This window comes from Fringilla coelebs (assembly GCF_963513975.1).
Source record: "Fringilla coelebs genome assembly, chromosome: 5".
Taxonomy (NCBI): domain Eukaryota; kingdom Metazoa; phylum Chordata; class Aves; order Passeriformes; family Fringillidae; genus Fringilla; species Fringilla coelebs.
Window position 1 is genome coordinate 57,430,591 of NC_140033.1, and position 24,549 is coordinate 57,455,139.

The 24,549-nt window shown below is 42.5% G+C and overlaps 1 protein-coding gene across 4 annotated transcripts in view; it reads right to left on the reverse strand.

The window, feature by feature from the left end:
* Positions 1 to 1,493: 1,493 nt before the first annotated feature.
* STK38L (serine/threonine kinase 38 like) overlaps positions 1,494 to 24,549 on the reverse strand; it is a gene marked incomplete at its 3' end in the record, with an annotated part of 45,537 nt that continues 22,481 nt past the window's right edge. The window contains exons 1-14 of one of the 4 annotated variants that reach the window (XM_084205620.1): positions 22,462 to 22,597; positions 19,759 to 19,903; positions 17,948 to 17,999; positions 16,574 to 16,696; positions 15,988 to 16,071; positions 14,235 to 14,358; positions 13,561 to 13,715; positions 12,572 to 12,674; positions 11,903 to 11,964; positions 10,282 to 10,399; positions 9,990 to 10,113; positions 7,664 to 7,759; positions 6,695 to 6,786; positions 1,494 to 5,527 (exon numbers count right to left, since the gene is read on the reverse strand). In XM_084205620.1, the coding sequence (XP_084061746.1) occupies positions 5,400 to 5,527; positions 6,695 to 6,786; positions 7,664 to 7,759; positions 9,990 to 10,113; positions 10,282 to 10,399; positions 11,903 to 11,964; positions 12,572 to 12,674; positions 13,561 to 13,715; positions 14,235 to 14,358; positions 15,988 to 16,071; positions 16,574 to 16,696; positions 17,948 to 17,999; positions 19,759 to 19,892 (1,395 nt within the window). In that variant the 5' untranslated portion in view covers positions 19,893 to 19,903; positions 22,462 to 22,597. Of the gene's footprint in view, positions 5,528 to 6,545; positions 6,787 to 7,663; positions 7,760 to 9,989; positions 10,114 to 10,281; positions 10,400 to 11,902; positions 11,965 to 12,571; positions 12,675 to 13,560; positions 13,716 to 14,234; positions 14,359 to 15,987; positions 16,072 to 16,573; positions 16,697 to 17,947; positions 18,000 to 19,758; positions 19,904 to 22,461; positions 22,598 to 24,549 lie in introns of those variants that run through there. The other 3 variants (XM_084205621.1, XM_084205622.1, XM_084205619.1) reach the window with 3 other exon arrangements.

Here is a 24,549-nt window from a genome sequence, read left to right on the forward strand (position 1 = left end):
TGTCCCAGTATTAAAGCACTGGGAACCTGGTGGATTTTAGGAGCAGGCATTCCATGCTGCAGAGCCTGGCACAGCTGAATCCAGCGTGGCTCACAAGGAACAGGGCCTGCATCCGTCCTTAGAACCTGCTTTCACCTGGGAAATTCAAATGTGGGAGAAGCACTTTTGTACCTCTCCAATATTTAAAATTTACATCTGTGATGAATCACATTACCTTAGAGAAATGAAATCACAGAACCATGAAGGTTGGAAAAGACCTCCAAGATTGTTGGGTCCAACTTGTGACCAATCCCCACCTTGTCACCCAGACCAGAGCACTGAGTGCCACATCCAGTCCTTCCTTAAAAACCTCCAGGGATGGGGACGCCAAACTTCCCTAGGCAGCCCTTTCCAATGCTTGACAACCTTCTACATTTCCAAATACATTAAGCACTTCCTGAACTGCAAATATATGCTTGCCTGGTCCAGAGCTGGGAGCCACCAGTGTCCCCACTCCCAAAACAGACAGTTTTGGATATTCTTCCCTTCTCCCTCCTTAGGAAGATTGTCAGAAAAAGCCTTTTATTGTCTGAAGCATGTTGTTTTGCTTAGGTACAAGGCACACTTTGTACAAGAACAAAGAAATGAAAAATGTAGATATTTGCAGTATGTCTTAGAAACCCTAAACTAAGGTAAGAGATTAAACTCTTTTGTTTTAACAAAAGACTCTTTAAACAGAGATTTCCCCATGCTTGAAGGCATAGCCTTCATATTTGCCATTCAAGTGCTTTTTTTGAGGAATATCTGATTTGGTAATGCAAGGAGGTAAAGAACTAATCCTGTATTTCCTTATGATGAGTAGCTCTGCCATACAATCATGCACAGTCAAAGGAAGAAAAGTGTCATCCTATTAAATAGAATTTGCAAAATTCTGTTGCATTTTTACCTTTATTGAGAGCAGCAATTCTGGAGTGGAGGGAGGGAGGCCTCTTGTTCTTCTCAGGAGGGCTCCAGACAAGGCCAGGCAGTGTCTGCTCTCTTCTCTTGGCTTTCAGCTGCTCCATTCTGATCATCTTTTTACGCAACTTTCAGTGCTTCTGCTGCTGCTGCTCTGAACTTGGCAGGGAAAGTGGAACAGTAGGACAGAAAGGGTTCTATAGTGGATCAAAGGACACAACTGCCCCTGAAAGCCTCTCCTGGATAAATTACAGCCTGTGGGGAAGGTAAGACTCTGGAGAAGATCAGTGACCATTTGAGAAGTAGCTTCTTCACGTGACTGCAGGTGGGACAAGTCAAACAGTATTTGCTTTCCCTACTTTCTGATTGAGTGTAACAACACTGGGGTGGTTTGTTGTCCATGGAATTCAAGATGAGAATCCACAAAATAGGATCTCAATTCCTTATATGTCTCCCATTCTGGAAAAGAAATCCAGTACACGGGGGTGAAAGAAACGAAAACTGCAACTTTACAAAAAGAATGCTACTTTTATTTTCAAATGCTGTAAAAAGCCTCATATAAATCTTTATAATGCTTCTATGTAACTTTCCCAATCACAACTAATGAAACAGTCTAGGAAAAATATAGCTGTTGCATTTTGACTCCAAGAACGAGCTGCTGTGAGATCCCAACAGTAAAGGACAAGGTTCAGTGTGTTACAACGCCTGTAATTGCTTGTGTTATTGAGAAAGTGAGAGCACTTCCTAAGCATTACCTGGGCTAGACTGCAGCATTCCCTGCTTGCTGGGCACAGGAGGAATGTCAGCCCTGGGGAAGGAGCTGACAGCAGAGCTGTGTGCTGTTCCTGGTGCCCATTCCTGGTGCACCCTGGCTGAACTCCCCCCGGCAGGTGCCCTTATCCCAAACTGTCTCCAACGGCTCAGGTGGGGAACAATTGACCTATAAAAATAACACTTCTATAACTCTCCAGCAAGGCAAATTGAACAGTGCAAATGCAGTATCAACAAGATTTGATTTCTGAATGCTGGCAATTTTTTTAAACTCCTTTTGCACATGAGACAACCTCTGCTGATGTCCTGTACCTAAGGCCACTCGCTCATGCTGATTGGAGATGGAACGAAGTGCAAAAGCTCAGCTGCAGTTCCCAATCCAAGCTTCCTCCCCACTTTCAGGGAATTCCAATCCAGAATTTGGATTCAGGCTCTCCACTTCCATCGATGCACTCAAGTTTTCCCTGCTGGAATAGGTACACATCCCAGCAAACCTCTGATAACAATTTGCATACACAATTTAGCGTTTTAACAAAAGTTTAACAAAACATACTTCCAGAAAATAAATTTTCACATGGTTGCAATCATCAAGCCATTTCAGGATCTTTGGTACTCCAAGAAGAAGAAAAATAAATGGCACAGTGACAAACATTGCCAAAGGAAAACACAACCATCCAAAGAAATCAGATAGAAGTAACAAAATTAAAGATATGTTGCACTTCCTTTTTTTTTTTTGAAAGCCAGTGTAGATTAACCTGCTGTTCTCTTTAACCCAGTACAGTGTCACAGTTTCACCTTAAAAAAAAAAACCCTATCATCCTAAAAGCAGTAGTTAATATTGTTTAACTTGACTTACTGATTAAAATAATGCTATGTTTACAAAAAAATTTTAAAAACTCAACTACCACTATACAGGAGTTTATACTAGATAGGCTGCAGGCTGTTTCCTTATGGATATAACTCCTATGTGAGCACTGATATGATTAATTATCTGCAGTTTTAAATTAGTATTATCTTTAGTGTTGCAAGTAGAAGGGTTGAGCTTTTTCCCGAGTTTGTAAACCAGTGAGTATGTACAGACATAGTTGTTTAATAGACAGCTTTAAATTAAGTGTGTATTTCTCTGCCCTCCCCAAGCCTCACAGGAAAAAAAAAAATCACCAGTATCACTGAGCATTTGCAGTTTCCATGAAACTGAGCTTGTCTCAACAAGTTTGAGCAAAGACTTCTTTGTAGGTCATGTTAATGGGGTTACTGTGCTCTTCTGAAAGGTGGTGGCTGCAGGAATTCCAATTCCAGTGCACACACTGCCCCATGGATAAAACTGGAAATTAAAACCAATGAAAAGTATTTTGAATAGCAGTGTCCTTTGAGACCAAATTTGCATCTCAGGATTTTTTTTCCTGCCTGAGTTTCCCTGTTTTGGAGTCAAGGCCTTAGGAAAGGCATTCCCTTTCCTGAGAAGACTCGGGAGCTGTTGGGGCACTAGCAGAACGATGCCTGAAAGGTGGATTTAAGTGAGTTATTGTTTTTCTACAGCCTTTGGATGGCCACAGGTTGAGCCTCAGCACACTGACAAGGCTAAGAACAACACTGGAGAATTTTTAAGGACCTTGCCCCAACAGCAGTACAGGGATGTTAATCGGTGTAAGGTCTGGGAAGCAAATCTGGGAGATGAAGGAGCTGTTTCCACCTCAGTCCAGCATTCAGGCAGAAGCTCAGCTTAGCTTTGCTCTAATCCTGGATGGGCCCCAGGCAGTGGCTATCCCTCTTTGAGGAGCTGAAGACTGAAACTGTTTGGTATAAATAACAGATATTAGATGCTTCAAGGGAGACAAAACCGTGGAGGAAAGGCTGGATCAGGGATCCTGACTGGATAAGGGAAGAATACCTGCCTCTCACAGGCACTGATGCACAGAAATCTTGCTGGCAAATGGGCTCTTATGCAACAGATCAACATCCCAGTATGTTTTTCAGAGCATACAAACAATTCAGAACAGCTGATACCACAGTGCCTAACAGCAATAAATATTTCTCTAATGGCTTTAGTAGTTTCCATATTGCTACAAAAGTCTGTCCAGTGGAATCTTTCCTGCTGTATGCCAAAACATCCTGTGCCCCACTCAGAAGGGGCTGCAGACGTTTTAGGGTGCCTTTCACTGGTGTTCAGAGGAGGGAGACAGCAACAGTGACTCTGCTTGTTCAGCCACTGGGGAATTGTTCAGTGCTGTACATCTCTTTCGACCAGAAAATGACAGCAGAGATCTCTGCTGTACTGTGACAGATAAGCTGTAAGTACAGGCAGAGAAAGTCACCAGTGACCAGATAATTGCAAACTGCTCAGGGAGTACAATTCAGTCCTGAACTGCTGGTGGGCTGATGAACAAAACCAGAGCCTGCACATGGAGTTATTTCTGCTTCTATTTCCTCTGCCCAGGGAAAGGACACCTGGCTCCGCTGCCAGGCTGTCACCATCCTGCAGACTGGCCACAATAACATTTAGGTGGTCCCTGGAAATTGGGCTGCAGGCTCTGCTGATCCCTTCTAATCCCATGGCTATGCCAAGTGGAGATCCTGGAAGAAAAGGAGCCCACTGAAGAATCTGAATCTAGTGGGACACTCAGTTTCCTCTATGTGAGCAGAGGCTGTGATTCAGGAGAGGTTAGAGCAGGATCCCTTCTGCCTGCAGCTGCTCAGGGAGGAAAAAAAGAAAAAGCACCAATCTGATCACTTCTCTAGGACACATTTTGCACAGAGAGAAGAGAGTGTTTGAATTATGTGCAGCTCAAAGGTGATCTGCTTTAGAGCAGAGGCAGGAATGCAGTCTTGGAAACTCTGTCATCCCTTCTAAACTTCCTATCAGAGTATTTCCCTTCTGCTAAAAATATTGATACTTCTTATTCAGATTCCTTTTTTCTTCTGAAATTGCCAGCACGCATCATCACCTCTAACAGCAATACTGCTAACAATCATTTAAAGCAGAAATACCACTAAACAGATCACAGGGACTGCCTCACTGCCACACACTGTGGAAAAAGGGACAAAAGGGATGATGATAAAGGGCTGATAAAGTCCTGCACTCAGGGCAAGAGAGGGCACACAGGACACAAGGAGGCCCAGAGGACACTACTATTTAAAATAATTCCATATGCTACACTCATGGGGGATCTGCAGACCACAAATGGAACACCCTTGAGCAACTGCTCAGAGAGGTTTGCAAATGTGGACAGTTTTCTTTATACTGTATATCTAAACCCCACCAACTGAGCAGTACAACACCAACGCTGCATCAAATGATATGTTTCCCTCCTGGGTGGATTAGATGGTTTACAGTACAAACAAAGCCACAGTACAGAGAGGCATAATTAACCGTTATCCACACGTAGGCAGTGCAGGAAAAGCGATGCACGTTCCTTTTATTCCAGTACCTTTGTATAATAAAGTTAACAAAAATATTCAAATATTTAAAAAAAAAAAAGGAAAGGACAAAAAAAAAAAAAAAGAAAAAAAAAGCCAGCTGGCACTGCCAACTAATTCCTGTAGTAGTCTTAGAAATCCTAATCCTGTAGAATTTCCACGTGAAATCGATGCGCACCAGAGTCGATGTGTTGATAACTAACGCCAAGCGGGCCTGGTGATGCAGCTACCTGAGGTTTGTGTTTGCAATTTCCTTTGGGGGGTTGTGTTCTGTTTCACAACTTCCCAGCTTTCATGTAGGAAGGGATGGAGCCACGCTGGGTGAGCCCTTCAAACCTCTTGTAGGTGTAATTGAGGAAAACCCAGTCTTTGGATTTGTAGTCGGGTTCCGTTGTGTTTGGCACTAGAATTCAGAAACAAACAAAAGTAAACACACATTAGAGTTAAACCCAGGCTGCTTCTTAGAGGACTTTTCACAGAGCTAAACAGCCCTGAACTCTTATTTCCTTAGTCAGCAGAAACTCCTGGAAGAAATCCTGCTTCTAATCAGGTCAGTTGCCTTTTGTCAATGGTCTGAGTTATAATTTCAGCATAGAACTCTCAAGCAGAAAAAGGGGGGTTTTTGTTTTGCCTTTTTATTTTTTTTGAATTACATGTACACACTCTACCAGGTTTCCATACCTTGACAGAAGACTCTAACACACCCACAGGATACACAATTACAAACCTCATGACATTTCTGATGTTCTGATTTTGACGTATCTACACATACAGTACCATTTTCAGTGGGTTTGAAATGCCAAAATAATACAAATGTTCTTGGCATTATCCAAATATGGACATAACCAGCTTAAGCACTGGAGATGGGTTGCTTTGCATTAAAAGGACAAACTTCCTCACCATTAAATAAAAGCCACTTCAGAAAAAAAAAAATAACCAACAGCTTTTGGATCATGCTTATGGCTGTTAACACAGTACACTTAGCAGACAGCAATTAATCATCTGCCAATCTTCAAGTAACTGAAAACAGTGGGACCTGGGACTATTTGTATGTCACAGAACCAAGTCTTTTACATATGAAAATTTCCTGTAACTTGCCAAGAGAAATCAACAACTAAAAAAACCTCTGAAATGATTTACAGAGCAACTCAGGTTCATTAAATACTGCATTAAGTAATCAACTGTCTGAAAATTCTTACCCACAAATATCTCAACAATTATGTTTGGCACAAACCTCAAAAGTCACTGAAGATGAAAAGCAAATCAGTCCATGATGTTTTTCCAGAGTCTGGTTAGACAGACTGCCTGGCAGAAAACTCCACTGCTTTCTGTGCTCACTACCTGTGTAAACCCTTTTTACCAAGAGTTTGGACTCTTAAAATCTCTGGGCTTTGCAGCTATGAGAGATGACAGGTTTACACTCATATTTCAAAGAAAATATAGAGACTTGATCTACAGACTAACTTGATTGTGTCATTAGAAAAATTAACATCAACAACAACAAAGGCATCTGTGCAGTATTCTGGCATGTCACAGATAGGAGATTTGGAATTTACAATGGCAGTCTCACCTGGCTGTAAAATGTCTGATTCAGGAAATTCATCAAAGTTGGAAGTATCATCAATACTTTTGATTTCTATAGGGATTGCAGCTGGTCTTTCTCTGCAAATAAAGATAAATGCCAGAAGAGTGAATGTTGGGAAATGAGACATTAAGTTCCAGTTTTAACTTAGCTTTTTACACTTAAAGCTTCCCTTAATGCAGAGCACAAGGGTTCCACGGAGTGCATCACAGATGAATCTGACTCTCCTGTTGGGGAGATTGTTTAGTTCCCTATCCCCACTGGTGTCTTCCTGGCAGGCTTGGGGCAAACATTTTCCCACTGAGAGAGCATCCCACACTTATCTGCCACACAGCTATCACCTTGATCTTGTCACCAGCCACCACTGTGGTTACCCTGTTTCACCAACCCAGCCCAGCAGGATTGCACTTGCATCCACAGCTTTACAATTCCAGTGCTCATCAGCCTGGACCTCATCCAAAACCTTTGGACTGTAGCTCCTCTCTGTGACACTCAGCATCTCTCTCCCAAACCAGGCTGGCTCTGCTTTAGTACCTCCACAGTCAGGAAGCCCTTGAAGGAGTTTTAAGGTGGCTTTTGAAAGTGCCCAAGGAATCTGTGCCAGCAAAATGTTCCCACTGGGACACAGCACTGCGGGAAAGGCAGTGATTTACACCTGTAAACTCACCACAGGTCTAATTACTACACTTACATTTAAATCCACAGCCACCCTACAACAATTTCTTTCCGTTCTGGGCAGTCTGGAATAATCTGAGGTATCTCAAGTCAGTTAAACTCTGGCCATTTCTATGCATGTCAGCAAGGCCAGAAAACCATCAGTGTCAACCCACTACTGCCAGTAGCTGCCTTTCAAAATGAAAGATAAATTGGAAATAATTGTCCTTGACATCACACTACCTGAAATTCTTGCTTTCATAGCTTTTATTCTCCCTGTAAAACATGTGTGTATATACATACCTGATATGTCCCCAGTCTACTCCTTCAAAAAATGGATGACTTTTTATTTCCTCTACTCCATTGCTACCAATTCTGTTTTCTGAGTCAATACAAAATCTAGAAAAGGGGAAAAAACAAAGGGAATGTTACAATAAATTCCACAGAAGCAACAGTATCCAGTATCAAGAATTTCAAGAAGTTCTGTCAAATTGTTTCACCACTTGGGGTAACATCAAAGCAGCCCATTGCATCTAGGAGAGAAGGGAAATAGTAAAAGCAGAACATTGCTAAATCCTGAAACAAAAAGCCATGATGCCAATAACTGGCACCTTTTCTAAACTGCTGCATCCCCATCTTCCAGGTTTGTGAAAAGTTGCTGCATGTTCTGGTCCTGGTAAGATCAGTTTGGAAGGGAGGCTCAAATCCCTACTACTGAGAACTGCCCTGGCATGTTCTCAGCTATTTAAACATCTCTGTTTCAAAGTCAAACTAAGAATAAATATATTTAGCAAATCAGGACTGCTCTCTGATGTTGCATTTTGGAATTCCAGTGAGCCAGCCCATTCCAAACGTGCCACATCCCTATTCTGCCCTTCCCTCTCCTCAGAGGTGCAGGTGGTGCAAAGACCCAGGGCCTGTTTCTGATACAGCCCTGCTGCATAACCTCAGCTCAGACCCCACCAGTTTAGGAGAAGCAGCCATGAAACAGCAGGAAGAAAAAGGTGAAATTGGAGACAGAGGATTGGTGAGATGGGGACTGTTACCTGCTCCAGCAGGCCAGAAGGAAAAGCCTAAAATCCTAAAGAAGGAAAATAGGGAGGTGGAAGCTCTCTGACAGCAACTCAGTGACTTCAGGGATTTGTTCCAGGGAACAGCAGAGGCTGACCCTTCTCCTCTGGACTGGAAAAGCCTTTAAAGTATCTCATCCAGGAGATGGGAATACCAACATTTGCCTAGGAGTTCATTAAATCCCAGCCATTTTCTGCATATGTAGCACAGCAGGTTAGGCTATAAACTGTATCCAGCTATAAATTAAAATTCTTTTTCTTGTAGTTAGGTGTCAGTGGGGAAGAAAATCTCCCTGTATTTGTATTGCAGCCCAGCAGGCTGGGTGGTGCCAAGGACTAACAACAGACCTGTAACAACACTCAGCCCCAGGATTTGTCAGGCTTTGTCTGAACTTGAGCTTGTTTTAGTTTGGATTTATCTCTATCCATAACCCTTTAGTTTTATCTGCATCTCCCTTTAAGCTAAAACACACGTTGCCTAACTTGTCCAAGCTGTAATGGACAAAGTACCCAAAATGCCCAGGTGGTTGCTGTCCAACCTGTTTTGACCTCATTTTAATAGATTACCTATAACTAAGATGTTTTACCCCAATTTGAACCCTTCTCCTTGTAGAGGCAAACTGATAAATTCAAGTAGTCATTGTGTAAGTAGATGCACGAGCAAGACATGCTAACAAATACACTGAAATCCCTAAAAATTCTCCAAACACAGCCAGGATTGAGGAGGAAGAAATCCTCAGCAGTAATGCTCTCCTCTGTTCAGCAGAGAACTCGGGATCTTGACAAGGAAAATTGAGCAGAACAGTAGAGAAATAGATACTGAAAATGCAATATTAACTGTTTGACACAGACTTATTCATGAGGATTAGTGACAATTCAATTATTTGAGCTGTTAGTATCACTAGCTAGATGTAGGATAACTGTTTCTTGTATTTGTAATGTTTTTGTAGGTTACTGGATCACTGCTGGAACTAATTATAAATTCTAGTTTTGTGAAGTACATTCCTTTTTTTGTCTGTAACAAAATTATATAAGGTTATAGCATTAACTTTGAAAAGGAAAAAATATCAAACCCAAAACCAGTGTGGCCCCCAAACCCTCCCAGGACAAGAGGGTCATTTCTGTAAAATTTTACAAGAGGGTCATTTCTGCCCGACCTTGTCACCAAAACCTTCACAAAAACCTCAATGCAAACTAAAAACTGGGATTTTGAAAGAAGTGGTAAATCCAAAACATCCCAAGATTTCTGTTAAGTGCATTAAATGCTGGTGAGTGGTTATTTTCTTGCTGCCTCAGAGAAAAAAAAATTCTGTGTTGATCATTTTATTTTTGTTCTGTTTCTCCTTATACAATGGTAGAAATCAAGATCATTCCAGATTATTCCTTCATGTTAAACAAGTGGCAAAGAGAAAAAGACTTAAAAAATCCATCAAGGATAGTGACAGAAGAAACCAGCCTTTCCTCCAACATAAAGCTTCCTTTACACACAACAGGAAATTACCCTGATGGAAGATGATCCTGGCTGGGCAAGAGGCCAGAATTGGGTTTTTCTTACTGACCTTAGAATTAAATCCTTTGCTTTCTCTGAAATGGGCACCTCTGGAGGAAATACCAACGTTTCTTTCCAGTTCATAACTTTCCTGTAAGTCTCTTGTGGTGTTTCTGAGCAGAAAGGTGGATACCCTGCACAAACAAATAAAAAATTATTAAACTTTTCCCAGGAGAGAAGTGACCTGGGCTTTTATCACTGGGGCTCCCAAATATAACAAGTATTAGCCAGAGATTTTCTCTTCTGAACAAATGGACCCTTGTTACCTTTGAACAACTCTTAAGATGGGGTTTTTAACATACCTATTAGCATTTCATACATAATCACTCCCAAGGACCACCAGTCACACAGCTTGTTGTACCCAGTCTGCATAAACACTTCTGGAGCAATATAGTCTGGGGTTCCCACAGTAGAATATGCCTGGAAAAAAGGAATCATCTCTTTAAAAGAGAAATACTGTGGTTTTACACTTTGCAATACCTTCTCCTGGGGATTTACATACAGGATCTTGTTGTTTGGGTGAGCAAGAATCCTTAATTTGAGAATTCACAGGAACTCAAGTCCCAAGAATATTATTCTTTCATATTAATAAACGTAGAGAACCTCAAAAATAAATGGAAATCATCCTCTTTAATGTGATGAAATCATAGAATATTGCAACTGCAATATCAGAAGGCCATCTTAGCTTAAGTTTCAGGTAGCTGCATTACAAAAATACCCAAGAAGTTCTACTGTTGTGGTCTTTGTTTATTTTTAAGGTGGTAGATTCCCAGGCGTGGCATTCATGATACACAAGCCATGTATTGGGAATTTCGCTTTACTGATGAAAAATCCTCCATAAGGCAGGAGGGAGAGGAAAAAACCAAAATCCAACCAAAAAAAACCAAAAAACAACCAAATCTTTAAAGAACAAAAAAGTCCCCCCAAAGCAGTTTTGCCACAAAAATATTTTACATTGATTTGTCTGACCATAAAGAAACCCTTTGTTTGATTAAATAGACCTGAGATATTTAGGATTGAACCAATGGAAAACCAAAAACGTGGCTCTTTTCCCAACAGTGTTGATGCAAGTTGTCATTTTGGCCTTTTATTGTCTCTGTGGGACTTTTCTTCACCACACAGTTTTGCCACATCAGCCTTTACTGGACTTGAGACAAATTCTTTTCAGGGATCTAATTCCAGGCTGGAATAAGGCTGTGAAATACAGTCCCAAGAGGCAGTGTGGTGGCTGCAATGTAATCTCATTTTGTCTCATGAGGAAAGAAGCTTTTGGGGAATACTGCAGTAGATCACTTTTTAAAAAGGGTTTGGAAAAATAAAGGGTCCCAAAATTTGAGAGTTGAGGCTTTTTGATGAAAATCATGGGCAGGGATGGAAGTCTGAAAGGCCATGGCTGACAGATACTTCGCTTTGGTTCAGTTTATGCCACAAGTCCCTCCATTACTGACCACTCCTCACCACAAACTCAGGCTGGAGCACTCCAGCACCAACACCCTCCCACAGCCTTTCCACCACATTCCCTTTCAGCAGAATGGGAATTCCCCAGAGCTTTCTGAAAAGGAATTCTGCAGCCACACATCTGCTTGTGACTGAGCAGCAGGAATCAGAGCCATGAGTCCGCACTGTCCACACCAGGCCAGTGCTGCAGAGAGCCCCAGACACAGCTTGGCCACAGGGGTGAGGACACCTGAGGGCTTGGGCCAGTTGCTCACAAGGCAAACAAAGGCACAGAGAGGAGCAGGGTCTTGCTATTCCAACCTGGACCTCCTTATTTTGAGTTATTTGTGATTTTGGGGGGTTGTAGAGAGCCACATATGAGGACCTTGCAGGTTTTAAAAACCAGGAGCATTAGCACTGTTTTAATTTAACACTTCCTGTAACTAGTTTAAAAGCAAACCAAGAATTAGACATGAATTAACTCACCAGCTGTCGCCTGTTCTTCTTCCATGTTTCTGCTTTCCTCTTTGAGTTCATATTCTGAAATGCTAATTTACAAAGTAGTTATTAAATAACAAGTGTATTTGTGAGAATAAGAGAAGAAAGATTTATAGGGCTCCAGTTTTAAGTAACTATCTTGGATATTTAGAACTCTAGTCTAGAAACAAATACTTGATTATAAGTGAAAATGGGAACATGAGAATAACTACTGTCCAATGCACAGCTGAAACTCATGTAAGTAGGACACACATCAGCAATTCTAAATTAAAACTGGTTAAAATTTTTAGATCAGCTTCTGAAAAGTTTCATGCGACTGTCACTGACTGCAGTCCTTTGGCTCATGGAATCCATATCCCTCCTGAAAGAGCAGTTCTGTAACTTCACTAACATAATTAAAAATACATTACAATATAGATACATTACATTATGTGCATTCATATCTGTGTATGAACGTGCAAAAATACATGACCACTGCAGAAATCCTCATTTCTTGCCTGTGAAATGCTCCCATGACCCAGGGAACAAGCATTTCCAGTTTTCCAATTAAATGCAATCAGCCTGCTCCATCTTGCTTACCCCAGCAGAAACACAGGTACAATGTACAGCTGCAGCTCAAAACCATTTACATGTTCAACTAGGAGAGCTCATACTCACAGAAGTCACTTGGTGGGTTGTGTGTGAGGTTCCTGTAGAACTCTGTTCTGTGGGCTTTCTTTAAACCTGTGCAGAGCCCAAAATCAGACAGCTTTACATGACCCTAAAAAACAATCAGAGAACACAAACCCATTATTTACATAGGTAGTTCTTGGGAAAAAAAGAGTTTTAATCACTGCACATGCCCTCTGAGGCCATGATGGACTAGCACAGGACAAGCAGGGAAGCAAAGACTGAACCCTGGTATACTGGAAGGGTCTGTTTTCTCTCCAGCGGGCTATGACCTCCCAGGAATGGTCAAATCTACAATTTTCCAATGGTTGAGAGCAGCTACTTTGCCTGGTTTTGTTTTGAACTGGATACCATTGTGACTGAGCAAGCCTCCAGGACAAAATTCCTTTGCTTTGTTTTGATAGTAACCTTGGCTTTAATCAGATTTCCAGACATCAGGGCTGATAGAACCCATCAAACCTGACAGACCTGTGCATGCTGGGATAATGCCTGGCCTGCCTCCATTATCTTACAGATCTTCTCCAACCTAGATAACTCCATGATTTGGTGATGCTGACTGGGTGCATTTCATGGCCAGAATGGTCAGTCTGAGGGAGTTTCCACAGGTGAGTGGGTGATGAAATAAATGTAACTGTAGGAATTGAACATTTAGCATTGTCTGAATTGTCCACAGCTACTTCAAGATGCATGAAAGGAATGATACACCTTTAAATGTGCATAATATCAGCATCTGGTCACCCTGAGTGGGTTTTTTTCCTTTAAAAGCCTTGCCATAAAATGGTTAAAAGGCTTCTGAGTAAGATTTGGCTTTGTTTAAACATACTGGTGTTCTCCAGAGAAAATACACTGGGCATTCCCAGCCTTCCCTCCAGCCAGTTTACATCTCTGGGGTGGCACCAGTGGCTCCCACTGCTCTGCAGCGGGATGTGCAGCCTGGGATCTGGGAAGCACCAGCAGGTGGTGAGCCCAGTACATGCCTTGGCATCCAGCAGGAGATTGTCTGGCTTGATGTCCCTGTGGATGAATCCCAACTGGTGAATGGCATCGATGGCCAACACTGTCTCAGAAATGTAAAACTGGGTCTCCTCCTCTGATAAAGTGTCCTTCTTCATCAGTAAGGTCATCATGTCACCTCATCAAAGAGAAGAAAATAAAGCTTAGGGATCAGAATATTTTAAATCACAAAACTGTAAGAAACCCCAGTAGAATCCAAATTTAACCTTGTAACTGGCCTTACAGTTACTAATCATAAAACTATTACTGCAAGGACCTACAAACCCAACTTACTTTTTTAGCTGAAAATCCTAAACAGGAATTTTAATTGAGTGGCCCAGGAAAATACAGTGGATTTTTACACATGATAAATTTATTGCACAAACTCTTTGTACAAGGGCTTTTCTTCTGGTTTGCTTTTACTGTTAACAGCCTCAGTTGTAAAAAGCAGAAATTTCTATTAAAATGATTGTTAAATTCAAGTCTATTTAACACCCCTTCAACCTTTTTCCTTCCCCCCAAAAATCAGAAATTGTCACATGACTGGAACTTCATTTAAAAGAGTGTTAACAATTTTATTTTTACAAATTATACAGCATGCTAACAAAAGCTAAGGAAGAAGTGCCTGTACCACCTGATGCCACAGCACCCAGCTTACCTCCAGGTAAAAACTCCATAATCAGATAAAGGTTCCTTTTATCCTGGAAGCTGTAAAACATTTTCACTACCCAGGCTCCATCTGCTTCAACCAAAATATCTCTTTCTGCTCTGATATGGGCCACCTAAAATAAAAAAAAAAAAATATTCAAGGGCAAATATTGAAATATTTCAACAAGGAACACCACATTACATTCCTAGCCCTACAGCACATTTTCATGACCTTTAGCAAAGGAACTATTTTTCTAGCTCTTTCCATACTCATATTTTCCATTATTTTTACAAGACCCTAGGGTTTCTCTAGAAACACAAAGGACAGCTTGTTAAGCTGGTTCTGTTTGTTAGAAAGAACTGAAAAAGCTGATGGAAAAAGTACAAGTGAGTTCAGGAATATCTGACCTTGCTCAGGGTATTCCAGTTCCAGCTAAGGTTTTGGAAAATACAGGGAAGCTGCTACCTCATAATTAGCTGGAAATTAAGAATAATGGAGATTGGAGAAGGGGTGTGTGTTTTCACTACAACATACCCTCATCCTGGAGGAAAAATTCAAGACATATACATAGAAAAATATTTCTTGACAGCTGTGAGAAAAGCAGCAGTCTTCTGCATCTGTTCCCCAGTTCTACTGCTGAGGAACACCTTCACATGAATCTTGTCACAGGGTTGCATGGGGCAAAGGTTCTCCCTCTGCAGGAGACACTCCAGCCTGGATTTATCTGGCTTTATTTAGTCTCATTAGAAAGTACTTCTTTCCACCCTAAACTCCTCAATGCAGCTCTAAAATACAACAGGAGAACTTTGCTTAAAAATAGCCAGGATTTCTCCCAGTGCTACCAGGCTTGGGAAAAAAAAAAAACCAAACTAGATTTCTTTTTTTTTTACATGTGTCCTCTGTTGCCTCTCCACAGAACAAGGCAGGCAATGAAAATTCCAGCAGATAAACACTGGCCAGGGAAGATCACTGCCTCAAACTGAATGCAGAGCATGAGCTCAGACTCTTTCCCACATCAGGTTCTGAAATGGGGGCAGCACCACACAAATCCTGACTGCTCTGCACACCCTGCTGCTCCGCTGGTTCCCTAAATTCAGGACATGGGCTGCAGGAGACAAAATAATCTGTGCCAGGAAAAAAAAAAAGTACCACTGCTGCAGGGAAATGATGTGCAAATGATGGGTAAGGTTTGGACTAGTATGAAAAAAGTCCTCTTTTATCTCCTGAGATACCCACCCTTGATTTCTTTGCTTTGTGGTGCTAAAGTACTTGCTGTGTCCTCAGGGTGAATTGCTAGCTAAAAAGTAAAAGCAAAAACCAACCAAACTAACAAAATCAAAACAAATAAACCTCCAACAAGATTAACCCAATTATAAAGCAAACCCAAGGAACTGATGAAGCTGATGAACAATGTGACATCTGCTGGTTTTCTTTAAAAAGAACATCAAACACCTCCATTTTTATTTTGGCACAGGATTATTTTTCCAGAAGTATTTTCCTTGAAATGCAGTTTTACAGATTCAGTACTATAAGTTCCATGTTGATAAGGGGGGAAAAATAAAATCTTTGTCACTGTTCCAAATTAGTTGTACTTTTTAAATGCAGTTGCATGACCTTATTTCCTAACTTCTGCTGCTTTTGTGCTGTGGTAGCAACAGCACAGACTCTCTGGACTGCCAGACCATTGTAGGGGCTTTCAAAGGTGGAAAACATTTTCTAGAAAGGGTAAGTTTGAAATTTAGGGGACTCAGAGATCACAAACCTGCTCTTTCTCCAGCATATCTGCTTTTCTCAGTATCTTCATTGCATAAATGTGACCTGTATCCTTCTTCTGAACAAGGCGGACCTTTACCAAGAGAGAGAACCCAGTCAGTCTTCTCTGCCTCAGAAATTCACTGGAAGGCTCCAAATTGCCAGGCATGGAAAAGTTCTCTTGTTAAATATTTAAAAACACATTTAAATATGTTAAATACTGAAAAAGGAATTATTCTGCACTATGTACAACACTAACACTAATGAGGAACACTTTTTGTTTTAGGAAAAGTCAGCAGGCACAGTGAATCCAGGTAGCTTGGACTGTGTAGGTTAAAATTCAGGAGAAATTACTGATGTCACACAGGGCAGAAAGGAGGTTTATCAAGAGGGGCTGTGCCACTGCAAATCCATAACTGCAGAGGGCCATGTGGGCAACATCAGTGTGGGAAGCCATGGGAAACTCAATGTCTTCGCAGAACGGAACAAATAGCTGCCATTCTGCAATAAAACAATTCATCAAATTGTAATAAGAACGTTTCATTACAGTGGTCAATCCCATTTTAATCTCCTGTTCAAGCAAGAATGCCACAAACCTCCCCAAATGCTCCTCTTCCTATGACTTTCAAAGACTCGAAGTCATCCAAGCCGAGCCTGGTCCTCTTGAGCCGCAGGAACTCCGTTTCCTTGCGAGCATGCTGTGACCTGCGCAGCTTTTTCTGAGGACAAAGGCACAGGAATCTGTCAGTCATCTGGCAATAGAGAGTCAAGATATGCACCCTCCCTTCCTGGGAAGTTGTTCCCTGGAATCCCAACAGGAGAAAAACTTCTCCTTCTACATTTCTTTCTGAATTTCTCAAAGCATAATTCTTGAGTACAGTCTTTTCTGTAGAAGCCTCAGGCATGGTTTCCCACCTTTTTTTGGTTGGTGGTGGTATTTTAATTTTATTACTTGGTTATTAAAAAAAAATTATGAAGAAAAACTATCAAACTGGTCCAAATAAAGTTGTATCAGTACCAACACCAAAGTCACTGCCTGACTTCATTTTGGGCAGTGTGAAGGACCAATAAAAGCTGAAACTTGTATCCCAAGTGATGACAGGCAAGAAGGAGCTTAGCAAGCAGCAGAGGTCCTGGTTGCAGATGTACAACAAAATCCATTTGGTTTATGGCAGGCAAGCACTCAATTCTGAAAGAAAAATCTGTCCAAATGCCATCAACTATTTTGTCTGATGAAAATGTCACTGGGATTCACCCCGAGAGAAGACAAATGCTGCACCCAAAGATGCTGAAAGCTCAGAGTCTGCTAAGGAGGTCCCTGGATCAGGCACCTGCCAGACTCTGTGCTGGGATTACAGCATCCTTTAAAGCCACAAGATGGCAATATGCATCCACACTCATATTCCCCTTCTCAGGAGTTATAGCAGCCACAAAAACTCCAGAAGGACTGAGACACTCTCCTCCTACTTATTTCCCAGCCTATCCTGAAGGCAGACATGGTGTAATGGACCTCAGAAAAGCAACTTATTGACCAAAGTTCTCAGAGGTGGCAACCAGATTGAGATCCCTCCTCATCCATATCCAAAAGGAGAAAAGGTGTGATGACTTATTGTTTAAATCAAGAAAAAATGTTTCACCATTTTGCTTTCTACCCACTTTTAGCCCCTTTTTTCCTTGCCAAATATAACAGCAAACAATTTTAATCTTTGCAAAGCTTGCTAGCTACTTGCTGTGGCCATGTCTCATAAAAATTACAGGTTGCATGAAAAGCCTTGGATAGCTATTTTAAGTATCAGTCAAGCATATTCCCAGCTTTCCTAACATAAACAGGTTATTAAAGGGGCAACACTCATGTACAAAATAAAACCTTATGTCATACTGGCTGATGTTTCTGTGAGCTCTTCAAATGCCCATCTGAAGCAGTGGGACAAAAGCAAAGCAGTTTGTAAGGTTACTTAAGCAGCATTTACCTCCTCATCCGCAAGGCCTTCCTCTTCCATAGCTACTTCCAGCTTCTTCTGCCTGCCAAAGAAAAAAACAGGTGATTGCACCCTTTATTATTTATTAAAACCAAACATAACACCACAGCAAGTCAAAACCTTTGCTTCACATACTCCAAGTACTGAAGAATTTGCCTCAGATGGAAATTTGAAGGCAGACAGCCCCACTCCAGCCAGTTACTCATTTGTGAACAAAGCTGAGGAAAATGTAGAAGCAAATGTGCTTACATGCTTATGTACTTGCAGAACCAGGCACTAACCCTATATAAAAATATGTTATTAGAGTGATTGTATCTTGTTGAATTAAGGCTGTTTTTATCAATTATGATTACAAACCAGAATAAAAATAGGGTTTTTTTAACCATTTCTATCTCACCTCCATCTCCCACAGGCCAGCCAGCTCCAGCTTCCATCCCCTCTGTGTGATGACCTCCCCCTGGTCAAACACCTGGTCCTACCCCCCTTCTTCCCATGCCAACTAAACTCTACTACCTGGATGCATCATCCTCTCCCCCACAGTGTCCTGCCCAGGCCAGGGCTCACAGCTCCAAGTCTGCCACCAGCGCCATGCCAGGCTGGGAGGCTCTGAGAGGGGAGCAAAGCCTGGGACCCCCCTGGTGGCAGGGGCTCAGCACATGGGAATGTGGCTGCAGGACTCCTTTCTGTCCACCTGCAGGACGCTCCTTTACAGCTGCCAGGGTGCAGCTTTTTGAAGTCTGGTTACCCCCTGCAGCAGGCAAGAATTCAAAGGCTTGGAGCCAGGCTGCTGGTGCCTTTCTGCACTTTGGGAAGTACAGCAGGATCGTCTAAATTACAGGCCCTTGATAGACAGTCTATTCTTCTAACTAGAAGCAACTCCATTACATGGAATAATGACTAAATATGGTGAAGAGAGAAACCCTGCTGCTTGACTGAAAACCCTTCAATTAAAAACATTACCAGGGGAATGATAATTTCACACACTAATGACAATCCAACACAAGATTCATTACAGTCAAACACTTGGTGCTTTGACACCTAATTCAAGTGGCACTTCACACCTCAGAGACAGGACTGGGCACTGCTGGGAGAAGCTGAGTGGTGATGACCATCCCATACTCCCATGCAAGGAATACCAGGCAGCACCACCCAAGCAGAATTTACAGACTGGGATTACATTATCCCCAAAATCTTCCTGCCCACCTGAGAGCCTCTCAAACTTTCCATCATCAACCCCTTATTTCTTTGCTGCCACTTATTTCCACACCAGCTCTTTGCCTCCTTTCCTTACCCCATCACCCCATCAATCACCTCTCAGCCCTGTTTCCTATCTCCCATAAACTCCCTCCTGCAGGGTTTGGGTGTCTTGGCATGAGCTCCCTGGTGCAGAGCAGGAATAGACACCACAAGCTGCTGCCTTACCTCAAACCAAGCTCCCACCCCTCAGCAGCTCTGCAGAGTTCATTCCCCAGGGCACACGCAGAGGAATCAGAGGTCCCCAACCTCACACAGAAGGAGAAACCTCACATGTTACTGCAAAACAACACCCTGCACAGAGCAGTTTCCACAAAATGACTGATGAGGAGAAGAATTGCAGGAAAACATCAGCAGTGGAGCTCCTTGACCACTCGGTAACTGGCATGTCCACAGGTCCCCCCAAAGAGAGCCTGTGCCCTCTAGGAATTCACTCCCTGCCACCACATACAGAACTTGCCAGAGCTGTCCCATTCCTGGGGATTGAAGTGCCCTTGAACAAACAGCAAGAAAAGCTGCAGAGGGGTGAGAGGAAGCAGGGGCAGTACCTGGTTTCCCTCTCCTCGTGCTGTATAATCAGGTTGCTGTAGAAGTTCTCCAGTGTGAGTTTGGCCACCGTCACTCTCTCCCGGGTGTGGTTGCTCATGGGAAAGGATGTTGTAGTCCCTGCAGTCATCGCCATGGTAACATGTACTGAAACAGAGCAGGTCAAATCATTACTCACTTCAAAAAGAAAATAAAAAAATATATATATTCCTCTTTCCCACTCTCGAAGTTCTTAGGCACTCCAGAATTCACAGTAAAGGCACTGTTCTTTAGATATAAGAAACTCAATTAAAAGCTGCCTTATAAAATTATCCCAAGATAGCAGGAGGATGTGCTACCCACTCTCTGAAAAATAACATGTTGGCAAAACAAAGAGTGAATCATAGCAAAGAGCACTGCACGCTCCGGGCAGCTCACCCAGCGGTGCTTGTCCACAAATAAGGAAAATGTCCCTGTGGCAGACCTGGGCCCAAGCTGGGGGAGGAAAAAGGGTAGGAGAGAGAAGGATCAGGCAGCCCCCAGAGCTGGACTTGTCACAACTCTGTGACAATTTCAGACTCCAAAAATTCTAGATGCTAAAAAAAAGGATGGGATAAAATGAGACGGCAAATGGAAAAAACCCCTAAGTCCAGTCCAGAGAAGTTACTTCAAGGATAAAGATAACCATCAAATATATTTGAATTTTAAAGCTGCTCCACAAAGTTACATGTGGTCAGGTGGTACTTATGGCTTAGGGCACATGGTCACTGGGCACCTAAAAACTGGGAAGAAAGAAGAAAGCAGAAAGAAGAAAGGCTGCTCTCCTTGAGAGCTTTCATCCTGAACCCAAAGAACTTGGATGTACTGGAACAACACTTTTTAATGCTGGAAAAAGACATCTCAAGGCAGCTCTGAATGCACTGCAGCTGATCCAAGAAAGCCAGGGGAGATTAAAAAACCCAAAGAATCAGCACAGTTTGTCCTAAGATTCATGCCCTACCTGGAAGTGGGTTGACGCACTTTAGGAGAGCTTCATGGAAGAAAAGGATGAAAAGCAGTATCTCAGCCCTACTCCCATTTGGTCAGGTTGTTTTGAGGTTAGTTTTGGAAAATTACACAGAAGTACAAATCACAGAATCATGGAATGGCCTGGGTTGGAAGGGACCTCAAATGCCTTGTTCTCCACCTCCCTGCCATGGGCAGGGACACCTTCCACTATCCCAGCTTACTCAGAGCCCCTTCTGGGCTTGGACACTGCCAGAGATCCAGGGGCAGCCACAGCTGCTCTGAGCAACCTGTGCCAGGGCCTCACCACCCTCACAGGGAACAATTTATTCCTCATATCCACTCTAAACCTCCACTCTGTCAGTGTGAAGCCATTGCCCCTTGTCCTGTCACTCCAAGCCCTTGACAAGAGTCTCTGCATCTTTCCTGTGGGCTCCCTTCAGGCACTTGGCTTCCTTTTTCTTATTTATTTAATCCTTCCATTTCACCAGAGGATTGTGCAGAAGACAAATCCTGAATTAGGCTTAATTTAAGCAGATCCTATTGGCTTTTAAGGTGAACTGATTAGGGGGTTCATACAGAATAGGACTCACACGTCCACACTGGGGCAGGAGGATCGCTGAACTCTGCTTCTGGCTCTTTGTTTTGATTCTGCCTGCTGCACTCTGAGAGGGTGGGATTTTTTCCTGTGGATTTTTCATGGGATCTGATGTGACACAATAGGATATTTGTTGCCAGAAACGCAGCTGCTGTGTCACAAATAAAGGCGTTTTATACCATCATGTGGATATTATTTTAGCCGTTTATTTTGAAGTGCACAAGACACCAGAATTCTGAGAATAAAAATATATCACTTCATAAAGGCACAAAGAGGTTTTAATAGCACTACAGCTGCTTCAAAGTGATGCCAATATTTCTATTTTTAATCAATCTTTTATTCCCTTCAGTTTTCTACTGAAGAAAGATGAGATCTGTCAATTCCTAGCAGTGTTTGCTAAAAATTAGGCAGTTCTGTCCTTCACACAGAAACATCCCCCATGCTGGACACGTCTCCAAAAGCTGGGAGAACTTAGCACTGGTCTCCCTGTTGTGCTTATTGTACAATTTTACACTTTTTCCCTCAATAGGTGGGAAAAGATAAATACAAATCAGTTGATAAGAGCAAATCAAACAGAGCAACAGCTGACCACACACCGGCATCTGTGATTAAGTTATTTCAAGAAATGACCTAACAGAGTAAAAACCTGCCTTCTGATAATTTTGGAACATCAGGATAGAGCAGCATTAAGCCAGGCTTGAAATGGATTAACCTTTACTTAAGGTATAAGCAGGCACACTCTCACACCGGATACTTCTCCTTTGCACGTCCTGTATTCCTGGCAGGACAAAACAACATTGCAACTTGATTTCCTGTTCATTTGTTTTGCCCATGCTCTACACTCACAAATGCAGGCACTGCCAGACAGCAAATCCAAGTCACTGGGTTTTATTAAACTTTTAAAAAGGAGATCCCAATCCCAGCAACTGGCACCCCACACTATCAACAGTGGGACTGACCCTCATATCCTTCACAGGAGGGAAAGACAGATCAGTGTCCCCAGTTAGCTCTGCCACTGTGCGGAGAAAACCAACCCAAAACCACCACAAAGAAAATATTTGTAAAACCAGGAGATGCCTTAAGCTCTCTAGAGTCCCTAAAGTAAATGAAAAAGAGCACAGACCTGGCAGGAGGCAAGAGATATCCCACAAAATCTTGTGTGAACTCACAGCTCAGAAAATATCTTCAGCCTTTTTCCTCCTGTCTCTGCTTCCACTAACGAGCCCCCAAACACAGCACAAATCCACATCCCAGACAAAATATTCAGCTGGGAGTCACCAAGTACAGTGCTTAAGCGTGACCTTTAAAAACAAATGATGCAGAGGGATGGGGGTGGGAAGGAAAGAGCTCCAAAACAGGACCTTTTATTGACAGCATACTGCTTGTACTGACATCACCACATTAACGGGAATGCTTTGAAAAGGTACCACCCATAATTCTTGGAAATGCCCTCACAAGCCTACTAGTTCACCCAAATCCATGCCACCTCCATAATGGAACCAATCCACTCCTGCAGCATCACTGGAATTACTTAAGGCTCCCTGGACCATGAAGAATGTCATATTCAACCAGCTGGCCACATTTAGCCAGAACTCCTCTGGCTGACAGGGATCTTTCTGAAGGGCCTGGAACATCCCCAAGCATGAGGAAGAAAGACATCAAACGGGTGTAATGGACAGGAGGCACTGAGCCCGTGGGACCAGGGCTTGGAGCTGCCAGGAGCAGGGATGCCATATGTGCTGCCTGGCCCAGGAAACGAGCCCCTGCCTCCTGCAGGGATGGCTGAAATCCCAGCCTGAGCTCTCCTGATGCCAGCTCGGCACCTGCAGCATGGGGATAAGGCGCTATGGATGTGCAGCAGCCAGGAAAAATCTTGCTACCAGAGGCAGGAGGGAGAACAGCACTGAGGGGAGGAGAGGAGGGATGCTCCCAAAGGATGAGGGAGAGCAGAGAACAGCTACAGAAAGGGGAGAGCAGCCAAATGCTACTGAACTGGAGCCTTCAAGAGATGTCTCCAAGCAAGTCCCTCCTGATCCATCATTGAATAGAATATGTCAGTTGGATACAACTCTCCCTCTCCTCTCCTGGTAGAAAAATGTTGCCTAATCAAAGCATATATTTGACCTTTTTGTTCCCAGATCTTTCCTGACTGGGAAGCAGAGAAAGGCCAAGCAGCATTGACTACAACTTCAATCTGCACTCCCATTTGTCACAAGAGCTCTAAATCAAACTCTGCATCTGTTTGCCTGGAGTTTCCACCCTTTAAACCCCCACACTCAGATTCTACTACACCACTGGTAACTCCAAACCCCTCATCCTCTCTGGAGTACCTCTTAGCAGCTCCCTCAGCCTGTCATTAATGTTTTCATTAAACTATTGGATTAAGCCTTTTATTAATGAGTGCAAAAATCACTGAGGCATCCAATCCCACCTGCTGCAGCAGCTCCAAAGAGGAGAGATGGAAGAAATCAAAGCAAATGGAGAACTGCTCTGCCCTGAAACACAGCACTTTGTGGGATCACTTTCTAATCAGGAAGGGATAAGAAGATAGAATTCAAGCCTCCTTCACAGGCAAGTCTCCTGCACAGCTGTGTCAGTAAGAAAAGCTACAGGGTATTTCAAATCAGGCTGGATCTATACTATCAAACGAATCTGAACCTAAGTCACACACTGAAAACATTTTTCTTTTTGAAGCCACATGTGTAGTACAGTTATACAGTAGCCCCAGAATAAATTTACTCAGGACTCAGTGAGTATTTAAGTTAGGGAGCAAACCCCACACCCAATTCTGCCAGAGAGAAAACCACCTTTTTTCCACATGACAGAAGGATACTGACGGTCTCCGATTTGGATTTACAATGCCAAGCTACATACATGTTCAGCAGGACAGGGAAGAGCAATCCTCCCTCCAAAATGACATCAATTTACAGAAAGACTGAAAATAATTTTAATTTATCCACCCAAGCATACCCCTAGAGCCCAGCAGTAAGAAGGCAGTTTGCTATTACAGCAAAAACTAACAATTTATGAAACTTCCATTTAACATTCCTGAGAATTTGCCTCTTGAATCAAAGCCTCTGATAAGTAAGATACCAAAACATATTTTTGCCTTTAAAAATATCCGTGGTTTCAGCATGACATTGAACTTGCTCCTGAGATGAAGTATACAAATGGCATTTTTCAAGAATTAGGAAGTAAAAGAGAAAGGAGA